Source organism: Coregonus lavaretus (genome assembly GCF_964263955.1).
Source record: "Coregonus lavaretus genome assembly, chromosome: 28".
Lineage (NCBI taxonomy): Eukaryota > Metazoa > Chordata > Actinopteri > Salmoniformes > Salmonidae > Coregonus > Coregonus lavaretus.
In genome coordinates, this window is record NC_140015.1 from 3,410,497 (window position 1) to 3,421,575 (window position 11,079).

The window sequence follows — 11,079 nt, forward strand, 5'->3', positions numbered from 1 at the left end:
AATAGCCATAATAACCAGTTATTTTCAGACATGTTGAAATTGAACATGTTGAAAAATTGCCATAGAGAAATATAACATTACAACCAAACTTTCTGAAAGCAATAAAAAGTATAGAACCAAAAAACAAACAAAATATTGAGCAAAAATAACTAATAATTTGAGGCGGCAGCCCTTAAGTCAACAACCTGATACAGTACAATGTAACTTCGCCCTTTGAGCCCCCTCCCCATTGATAAGCGGACAGACACCACACAGGAATATTATCCAGTGACTATCCATTTATTCACTACTTTACTCTAGTCGTTTTCTTAAGAAATTCAAGTATTTGTTGGGAACACAAGTCAAAGACTTTTCCTAAAACATCATGACAAGAAAACAAACCAACAGAATATTAACATTTTCAAAACAGCAGTATTCAACATCAGTTTCATATTCAGAATAATCAAAAACACAAGTATCACTTTTTTTCTTATCTTATCAGAAACATTTCTAACATCTACATTCCCAAGTGTAGTCTTCTCTCCCGTGCCTATTGATCTCATGAACAAAGGATACAGACTTGCTTCCTTTCCTTCAGTAGGGTCCATCCCAAATGGCACCCTATTCCCTATAAAGTGCACCAGACCTTTTGACCAGACCCTCAAAGGTAGTGCACTACAAAGGGCATAGGGTGCCATTTGGGATGGATCCTAGATCTGAAGAGAACTGGACATGTGAAAGCAAATCCCCAACTGGGCTTCTTTCTACTACATTGCTTTAACCCCATCTTCTCTTCTCCTATCAGTGCCAATGAAGGAAAGAAGGGGAGGTTAAGAAGCTGCCTTAAGCTATTGAACTGCTGGAGGAGGATGTCCTACCTCAAGCATAGCTGGGGCATATTCCTTAGAGCACAGTGTAGGAAAACATTTTGCAACAAGTTCCTTATTGGACAAGCTCAAGTAGTCCCTCCCAGTTTGTCTGTTTTCGTACTTTCGGGGCCTTAGTGGATATGACCCTGCTATAAAGGCGAACAGAGACGAGAAGACAGCGTGAAGGGGATAGAGAGAAGACAGGCGGGTGTAAGGGAGAGCGAGACAGACCCTGGTGATCTCTTCTAAAACTCAGCCTGCTTGGGCTCTCTACTAAAACAATAGCAAAGTTGTGAAACCAAAAATAACTTTTTAAATGAATTACATCACGAAACAGAACTAAATAAAAACAAAAACATACAAATAAAAAAAGATTCATATTCCCTAAAATCTAATTAGTTAACATCATCACAAGGAAGGTTTGTCCATGGCGACAACTCCCATTGCACTGCATTCAAATCCAAAATCCTCTTCCTTTATTTATCATAAATACACACATGCAGGTTTAAGTGAAACATTCTGGCAATCCCAATCACCCCCTAGCCTACACTTCCAATAGCACCATCAGATGGCAGGACAAGGGCCTGACCACTGCCATGACGGCAATGCCAACTAGCACAGTACAGTGTCTTCAGGAGCCTAATTATAGTTAGTACTAGCTCCAGTCAGAGCTTCAGCGCACAGAGCTTTGCGGTTCCTCTTTGTGGGAAAAAGAGTTGAGGCACACTGTTAATGGTGAATAATGTGTGTATTTGTGTGGTCGGGTCCACAGTCTTTGCAATGGAACACCTGAACTAAACTGGAAATAAACCAACAACCAATAAAGGAAACCCAAAACAAGAAAACAAAATACAGCAGCATTTCACCAATATATTTCAACAAGCTGTTCTTCCTGTTATCTGTCCCTCTTCCTCCATCCCTCTCTTCAAGAGGGAGAAAGGAGGAAGGGAGTGACAGAGAGGTTAAGAAGGACAGTGTGATTTAGTACAAAGGAATGACATCACGTTACAGTACATAGTAGTTGAGTGGGGTCTATGTACACGTTACCTAGTAGACTCTCTCTGGGTTCCCTTTTTGACTCCAACAGTTTTTGAGGTAATGAGATCATTGAAGCAGAAAACTGCACTTTCCCCTAAACTCTACACACAGACACACACACTGAAATGGCAGACTACTACTCAGTACATGGGCACAAAACGTGCTCAAGCTCGAACCGGCACTCACAGAGAAAGCTAAAACACACAATAAATTAAAATATAAAATATTAAGATTTTTAAAACATGGGCGAGGATCCATCTGCCTCGAGTCCCAGAAGCTCCATCCCTGCCGTTGCCCCACCCAATCAAAGAACCTGGCCAATTTGTTGTCTAGGAAATTGTTTAGTCTTATGGACGAGGGCAGATTAGGAGGGAAGATTCTAGAGTAGCGTAGAGCAACGCTCAAGGCCAGAGGTTGCCTCGTAGCTAAGATAGAGAATCTGTCCAGTGAAACTATCAAACCAAAATAGAATAAATGATAAAAGGTAGAGTCATCAATGTGACATTAACATGACTAAGTCACTGAGAGCACAGGTAAGAGAGTATGGTATTACCAGGAGCACGTTGCTTAGACGCTTTTCATCATATTGCACGAGGCTGGAATGAATTCAAAATTAACAGAGCAGAACAATTATTCAACATAAATTAATAAAAACAGCTATTCCTTTGTCTCAGCCATCAACCACGTTGGAGCACAACACAACCAACTTCAACTCTTCTAGTAATAAATGTTCAACTTCTTCTACCACTTCCTCTTTCCCCTTTCTTTATTCTTTTTTTGAATTCAGCAGCACGTTTTAGTTTTCAGCATTGGGGAAATGCCTATAGCTTTGGTGTCGTCAAGTCTTCACCAGTGTCAATAATCGTTTTCATAGTTGGAACTGTAGTTTTCATTGAAGGGTAGTCTTTGGTCAAATTGAGCATTTCCTCTGACAGACACTGTTCTTCTCTCTGAGAGGCTGGCGTACTGTTTCATGCACACCTCCCCTCCATCCAGAGAAACACAAACCTATCTCGATTAGATTGACCAAAGCAAGTCATTTCCCATGATTCCTCTTGTACATGAACTATACTCCCCTTCACCTCTCTTCCTTCCTGGAGACTTTGGAGGAATGCCACGCAGTAGACCTGAGAGAGATCGAGAAAGAGAGATGTAGATAGTACATGGCTAAATAGTATTTTAAGATGCATGTATGTTAGTTGTGTTCTTCCCTCCCTTGGTGTTCCTCACCTGATGAAGGTCTTGAAGGCGGCACTCTGGGGGTTGATGCACAGCGGCACTCGTTTCCCCTGCTGGTGCTCTGTTATGAAGCGATGGATGAGCTCTGAGAGAGAGAGAGGAGAGATTGCGAGAGTGAGATCGCAAACAGGCCATCAATTTCAATAACAAGCTGGGATGGAAAAGAGAAGAGAATAGAAGAGAAAGAGGAGATGAGGGAAGAGCACCAGATAGCTCCTACCTTTGCCCTGCCAGACAGAGAGCAGGCTGTTATCGTAGCTGTGGCTGAAGTTACGGTCGGCGGGCGGTTCAAAGTCCCGCGTGTACACACGCCCGCTGGGCACCGAGTAGCAGCACTGGCACATGCACGTGTGGTAGCGCAGGCGGCCCTCGTCCAGGTAGGGGTGGGAAAGGGCGTCGCTGCCTGAGATCCGTTTGGCCTGAGGTAGTGACATACACATGGAGAGAAAGTTGGTCCCTCTCTAATCTTGATTTTTCTTCTAGCTAGCTAAGCATTTTCCCTCTCAGTGGTAGCTAGCTACATTTTCAGCTCTTGTTGCTTAAACTACAACTTCCCTATACAAGAGGAAGCCTTTAGAGTGACAATTCCCTATAGACTTCTGTCTGTACTCACCGGATCAAACACCAGCATACGACACAACAGGTGCACGGCCTCGTGGGTCGCCCCGTCCGACAGCATGTATAACACAGAGAGCGACGGCTGAGAGGGAAGGGGCGGGGGGGAGAGACAGAGATTTTACAATATGAACTGCTGCACCTGGTTTTAGATAAGGATGGTGGGTGGGGTATAGATTAGTTAATAAAACAATTTTGGGGTGTTCTTGTGTATTGTTAATCTTTTTTTTCTTCTTCTTTTTTTAAACACAAACACGTTTGGCAACTCCTGGCTTCCACGCAAGTACAAAAAAGCATAAGAAATTAATTTAATATAGCTTACACCATCACAATAAATCCATTATTTATTTTAGACAGGTCTAAAGAAACATGATATGAAGAAAATGTAGTCTATTTCAGAAGAACAGAACAGCATACTCTGAGTTGTCCTTATGCTAGGCCCTGATCTGGCTATACCATATAGCTGGGGGCTACACTAGTTCATTTAATCTGGTCTTTACACATAGCCTACCAATATACCCTACATGACCAAAAGTATGTGGACACCTGCTCGTCGAACATCTCATTCCAAAATCGTGGGCATTAATATGGAGTTGGTCCCCCCTTTGCTGCTATAACAGCCTCCACTCTTCTGGGAAGGCTTTCCACTATATGTTGGAACATTGCTGCAGGGACTTGCTTCCATTCAGCCACAAGAGCATTTGTGAGGTCGGGCACGGATCTTGGGCGATTAGGCCTGGCTCACAGTCTGCGTTCCAATTCATCCCAAAGGTGTTCGATGGGGTTGAAGTTCTTCCACACCGATCTCGACAAACCATTTCTGTATGGACCTCGCTTTGCGCATGGTGGCATTGTTGCCACAAAGTTGGTGGCCAAACTGTTGCCACAAAGTTGGAAGCACTGAATCGTCTAGAATGTCATTGTATGCTGTAGCGTTAAGATTTCCCTTCACTGGAACTAAGGGGCCTAGCCCTAATCATGAAAAACACCCCCAGACCATTATTCCTCCTCCACCAAACTTTACAGTTGGCACTATGTATTGGGGCAGGTAGCGTTCTCCTGGCATCTGCTAAACCCAGATTCGTCCGTCGGACTGCCAGATAGTGAAGCATGACTCATCACTCCAGAGAACGTGTTTCCACTGCTCTAGAGTCCAATGGCGGCGAGCTTTACACCACTCCAGCCGACGCTTGGCATTGTGCATGGTGATCTTAGGCTTGTGTGCGGCTGCTCGGCCATGGAAACCCATTTCATTAAGCTCCCGAAGAACAGTTCTTGTGCGGAGGCAGTTTGGAACTCGTTAGTGAGTGTTGCAACCGAGGACAGACGATTTTTACCCGCTTCAGCACTCGGCAGTCCCGTTCTGTGAGCTTGTGTGGCCTACCACTTCGCGGCTGAGCTGTTGTTGATCCTAGACGTTTCCACTTCACAATAACAGCACTTACAGTTGACCGGGGCAGCTCTAGCAGGGCAGAAATTTGACTGACTGACTTGGAAAAGTGGCATCCTATGACGGTGCCACATTGAAAGTCACTGAGCTCTTCAGTAAGGCCATTCTACTGCCAATGTTAATCTATGGAGCTTGCATGCTGTGTGGTTGATTTTATACACCTGTCAGCAACAGGTGTGGCTAAAATAGCCAAATCCCCTAATTTGAAAGGGTGTCCACATACTTTTGTATACACAGTGTATGTGTGGAATTATTTATACATAATAATCCGTGGCCTGCACTCGAATAGCAAATGGAGGTTCCGTTTTTAATATGCAAGCATATGCGGCACATCCATAAGGCTAGGGAAGCTTTCCCTAAAGTAAATTGACTTAAATTGCCAAAATTATATCGAGAAATAAATAAAAATCATTCACAATAGGATACTAAAGCATGATTTGGCCACAGAGGATCATTAGCTTCTTTTTTTTGTTTTAAGTTGTGGATTGGTTTAAAATCACATTGCCTACAGTGGGAAGGAAAGGCAGCGCGCGCAATATGGGCAGATTAATTGTTGAGTTGCGACGGTCTGTGAAAAGTAGAGACCAAACCAGGCATATCGCAATTTAAAAATACAATCGCTGGAAAAAAAGGCATGGAAAGAACAAACACATCTGATATACCTACTCTAGGTTATACGCGCTCAGCCATTCATTGAGCTGTCTTTTTTGCTAACAGTGATTGAGTTATATTATTAGCCTAAATTATGAATATCCAATCTATTCATCACATTACAAATAGTAGGCCATCTTACACAAGTCTGCAAATGCGATGAAGCATGGAATGCTTTATTATAAAAAGGTGCATTTCTATGGTGAAAAGTAGCTCCCCAAACTTGAAACTCACGCACCGTCTATGTATGCCTGGTAGGCTACACTGGTTGTAAAGCGGACTAATGTGCTTAATTTTAAGAAGTGAGCAAGAAATATAGCAGCACAAGAAAGCTGGGATCCTCTTTTAAATAGTGGCTAGTCAAAACTCTGTTTACACACGCGATTGCGCAACGACTGGGCATATAAGAAAACGTTTCACTAGGTTATGGACTATCCAACCCTGTTCCAGGGGTCCTATGCCTAGGCTATGTTTGGAGTTATTTGGCCACTTTAGTTGCGATACAAACCTTATCAAAACATATAGCCCTTTGGACTAGGCTACATGGTGTGCAACTATAATTATCATGTACCTGTCAGAACAGGGGCAGAAAAAATAAATAATATGTCATATGCAGAAATAGCGAATGGAGGACACTTTTCCTGCGGTTCATTTTCATACCAGCCAGGTAGGCTACTCCTTTTTTAAAAATCTCACCTGTGGTAAGTTGAAGGTGCCTACAGGGTAAAAATAGCCAGTCAAGCAGTTTTGAAAAGAGAGTAATACAAAGGAAGGTCAGATCAGTTAGTGAGTAGTTCAGAGGTTCAGTGAGGAGGAAGTACCGGTTTGTGAGGTCCTCTCAGGATGTGAGCTCTGGCCCCCTCACAGGCAGATGCCATGGCAGAGAGAGGAGGGGTACCCAGCAGATCAGTGATCAGATCCAACTGAGGGGGAGAGAGAGAGAGGGAGAATATAGAGAGTGAGGAGATAGCGTGAGGGTGGGACAACCCTAAATAAATAAAAACCGACCATCCACAAGTGCCAAAAGTGTATGGAGCACAGATCTAGGATCAGTTAAGTTCGATAAATTATTTGATTATTAATTGTTAGATTAAATTAAATTAATGCCCAGACAGATTACACCTTTAGATGGGTTTCCCTGCTTCTTCCTCCCTCCCAACCTGTTGAATAGGGTTCTGTGCCTCCCACCCCTCTACCTGTTGTATGGGGCTCTGGGCCTGGAACAGGATGCGTCGACCCAGTAGTTCAGCGAAGATGCAGCCCACCGACCAGACGTCTATGGCAGAGCCGTAATGGCGGCTGCCCATCAGCACCTCAGGAGCCCGGTAGTACTGAGTCACCACCTCCTGGGTCATGTGACGAGACGGGTCCGGCTCCTCCACACGTGCCAGCCCAAAATCACAGATCTGAGAGCGAGGGTAGTGGAAGAGGGGGAATTTAGTTACATGATAATAACATACACTGTGTATACAAAACATTAAGAATACCTGCTCTTTCCATGACATAGACTGACCAGGTGAAAGCTATGTTCCTTTTTGATGTCACTTGTTAAATCCACTTCAATCAGTGTAGATGAAGGGGAGGATTTTTAAGCCTTGAGACAATTGAGACATGGATTGTGTATGTGTGCCATTCAGAGGGTGAATAATGGGCAATACAACATATTTAAGTGCCTTTGAACGGGGTATGGTAGTAAGTGCCAGGCGCACCAGTTTGAGTGTGCCAATAACTGCAATGCTGCTGGATTTTTCACGCTCAACAGTTTTCCGTGTGTATCAAGAATGGTCCACCACCCAAAGGACATCCAGTCAACTAGACAACTGTGGGAAGCATTGGAGTCAACATTGTCCAGCATCCCTGTGGAATGCTTTCGTCCATGCCCCGACGAATTGAGGCTGTTCTGAGGACAAAAGGTGGGGGGGTGCAACTCAATATTAGGAAGGGGTTTGTAAAGTTTGGTATACTCAGTGTAGGTTGACCAGTGTAATTATAGCATAATATACACGTGTTCTTCAGCCCATATTGACCTCTACTAAAAAAAAAAAAAAATTTGTCAGCATCATGCTTTCTTGTCATGTCTTTTGAGGAAGTTCACACACAGATTCACACATGCGGACACAAACGTGTACACACACAGTTACCTTGAGCAGGCAGTTGCTGTTGACTAACAGGTTCCCAGGTTTGATGTCCCTGTGCAGGATGCCAGCAGAATGCAGGTACTTCAGCCCTGAGAGAAGGAGAATCACTGTTACTCATAACGGTCCAAATACAGCCCCTAGCCAATTCCTCTTCTGTGTTTGCAGTCAATGACAACATGAATCCGTCAATATGGCTCCATCACATCAAACAAGCTGGCTCCTTTAAACATGCAAACCCAGAAAGGCTACGGGGCAAACTCACAAATGGGTTGTTTTTGGGCTCAGGAGTCAACCTTTAACCTTGACTTCCAACTCCTTTTCAACCTTGAACTTTGCCCCTTTCCCTACTCCTCCCTCCGTCCCACTCACCTCTGAGGATCTGGTACAGGAACACCTTGATGTGGTCGGTGGTGAGGGGCTGGGGAGACACAATGACTTTGTGGAGGTCACTCTGCATCAGCTCAGTGATCACGTAGCTACAGTCAGGGCATGGCCCGCGGTCAAGGAAACAACAGACGTCTATAGGATGTGGATGGACCACATAGAAGAAAGCATAATACCCCATCTATCTTTATTAAAGTTAAATGTATCTATCTATCATAAGACAAGACTATCACTAATAGGATCATCTCTGTTGAGGTTTATCTTGATTTAGATTCAGACTATTTTGAAAGGAGGAGGCCATGATAATAAATAGAGAGAGAAACTAGGACAGAGAAAGTGCAGGAGTGAACAATGGCTGACACAACTGTCATGTGTGCAAGTGTGTGTGTGTGCACATGAATGCGCATGTGAAGGATACATTTCCTCGAAGCAGTCGATCTGTGGAGGCTGCAGAATGTCCAGCGCTGACAACACCTGTAAACACACATCATCATCGCCACCATTCGTCAACACTTTGTTATGGCGCTTCTTGTCCTTAGCCAAGTCTCTAAACTATAACAAACCTCTAACTTCACAGTGATATTTGTAGAGCTAGCCTCTGTATGGAAGCATATCAATGAGCAGTGTGAAGATGCATTGCTATGTCTTATGTTATGCCTAAATTATGGATGTAATACTGTATGAAAACGTCTCAAATGGCACCCTTTTCCTAGTGTAAGTCTACTATTTTTTACCAGAGTATATGGAATAGGGTGCCATTTAGGACGTTGCGCAGTGCTGTGTATAGATGTATTGCTATCCATTCTTACGTTGTCATGTTTGAAGAAGCAGAGCATCCTCAGTTCTCTGAAGACCCTCTTACAGGAGACCAGGTTCTGGAAGACATTGGGCATCTTCTTCAGGGCTACCTTACGCCCGTCACGAGGGTCTGTCACCGACCTGCAGGGGCAAGATGAAGAGAGGGGTCTGTTAGCACTGGTCACCAATGAGAGGGCACTTGCACGCACACACACAGTATGTCTATCTCATTCACTTGTCAGATACAAACCCTTTTTGGAAAGGGAAAACACCATGCAAAAACTCATGGAAATCAGTCTTAATTCTTATTTGAAATGGCACCACTTACCAGACCACACCAAATGCGCCATAACCGATAGGTCGATCAGGCTCCATCTCAGCAGGGCTTGGCACTTCACTGGCAGGATTACTATGAGGCTGTGGTACAGCGGCCCCGCCACCAGTGCTTCCCCCAAGAGATGTTGGGTGTCGAGGCGTCCCCGCCGGGGCAGTGGGTCCAGTTAGACTCGGTGTTGCAATGAGGCCCGTGGAAGTGGCCCCAGTTGAGGTGTTGACGCAAAAATACTTGTTATGGCCTACCTCAGATCCGGGGAACAGGTTACCACATACTGTCTGCTGCCGGCCTGTCCCATGGAATGCCATTCTATTTCAAACCCCTATCAGAAGAGTTCGTTTGGGAGCTATGTCTAATACTGTATTCGCTTTGAGCGTTGTATGCATTACATATACATGAACCAAGAGCTTGACTTCAATGTTTTATGCAGGCATGATTATGACTATGTTCCTTGCTTGTAGAACATGCAACAGGGAGAATGTAAACAATGTCTGAATTGGCTAGCAGCTATCTTGCTAGCTATATAATAACAGGAGCAGTGTTGTTTAGCTTGCTATTAGACTCTTGTCGTGGAATCACCAGTTTTGGCTTTAGTGAGGTAGGTCACGACAGAAAACTAAATATGGTTAGCAATGTGTTCGAAAACACAGTCGGGTCCAGAAATTCCTGAGCTAGAGAGACACAAACGCTATCTAATTGGCCAGAGACCACATAATCAATACAAGTCTGGCTGGGGAAAACAATGCCGGTCACTGTCAATATATTTGTATTTAATGTTATGTGGCCTAATTTTACAATGAGAAAGAAGTCTCCCCTTAGCTAACAATGCTATGTTACATTACCTGGCTCGCGCTACATTTGTTTATTGCCCGAGCATAGCTAGCTACCTTTGTCTGGTAGATGTTAACTAACGAGCTAACTAAACCGAAAAGTACACACACCTGTGTTTGCATATAGTTAGCTAGTTAGCTGAGTAATTACAGTCGCTTATTATATAGCTAACCAGTTGCACTCTGTTGCAGAGGTAGCTAAATAAAGGTAGCAAACGCCCGGTTCTTCCAGCTCGAGGTGTCGATCAATGAAATTCAGATTCGTAGAACGTTAGCTAGCTAGCATTAGCCCGAATGCTAACCAGCTGTTCCATGGCCCATATAGACAGCCGGGTATTTAGCTAGCAGATTAGCGTGACCTATATTTTTGCTTTGAGCAAAAACACTTCAAGTAGAAACGATTCCAGGAAAATGAAACAAAAAACAACCAGCACCCAACGTGGTTCGCAGCGCGAGGAAGACCTATTTTGATTTTACACAACGAAAGTCAGTTTTGCATCGCTAGCTACATAACGTTATCCGGGGTTGCCAGCTAGCTAAATTGCTAACAAGCTAACCATATCATACCCAATGCTAAAAATGAAAAGTGCCCAGAGAGATTAAACCAGCTGCTATGTGATATATTCCATCGCTCTTCTCTATATCATCTGCTAAACATGTCTTCCGAATGATCCCTTTCTTTCTTGTAAATCAGCTGTTTGAAATAGTGGGATAGTGCGTGAGTAGGAGGAGTTGGGGGGATGGATAGCAAAGA

General features: G+C 43.9%; 1 protein-coding gene across 1 annotated transcript; it reads right to left on the bottom strand.

Moving 5' to 3' along the window:
• Window positions 1-2,665: 2,665 nt before the first annotated feature.
• LOC311104292 (serine/threonine-protein kinase NLK2-like) lies at window positions 2,666-11,041 on the bottom strand. The gene is made up of 11 exons (XM_084146093.1): window positions 9,490-11,041; window positions 9,173-9,302; window positions 8,782-8,837; window positions 8,349-8,455; window positions 7,983-8,068; window positions 7,038-7,247; window positions 6,663-6,764; window positions 3,739-3,825; window positions 3,346-3,544; window positions 3,117-3,210; window positions 2,666-3,013 (listed from the first exon to the last, which is right to left on the bottom strand). Exons 1-11 carry the CDS (start codon window positions 9,801-9,803, stop codon window positions 2,965-2,967), a joined length of 1,434 nt encoding a protein of 477 aa, XP_084002219.1. The 5' UTR covers window positions 9,804-11,041; the 3' UTR covers window positions 2,666-2,964.
• Between the last annotated feature and the right edge of the window lie 38 nt (window positions 11,042-11,079).

Bases quoted from the DNA above. Each gene is read 5' to 3' on its own strand.
- LOC311104292 (XM_084146093.1), bottom strand. From the start codon at position 9,803: ATGGCATTCCATGGGACAGGCCGGCAGCAGACAGTATGTGGTAACCTG. The intron at 8,456-8,781 runs GTATCCTTCACA...CCCTGACTGTAG, and splicing joins ATCGACTGCTTCGAGGAAAT to CTACGTGATCACTGAGCTGA. The intron at 3,211-3,345 runs GTAGGAGCTATC...TCTCTCTCTCAG, and splicing joins CTCTGTCTGGCAGGGCAAAG to AGCTCATCCATCGCTTCATA.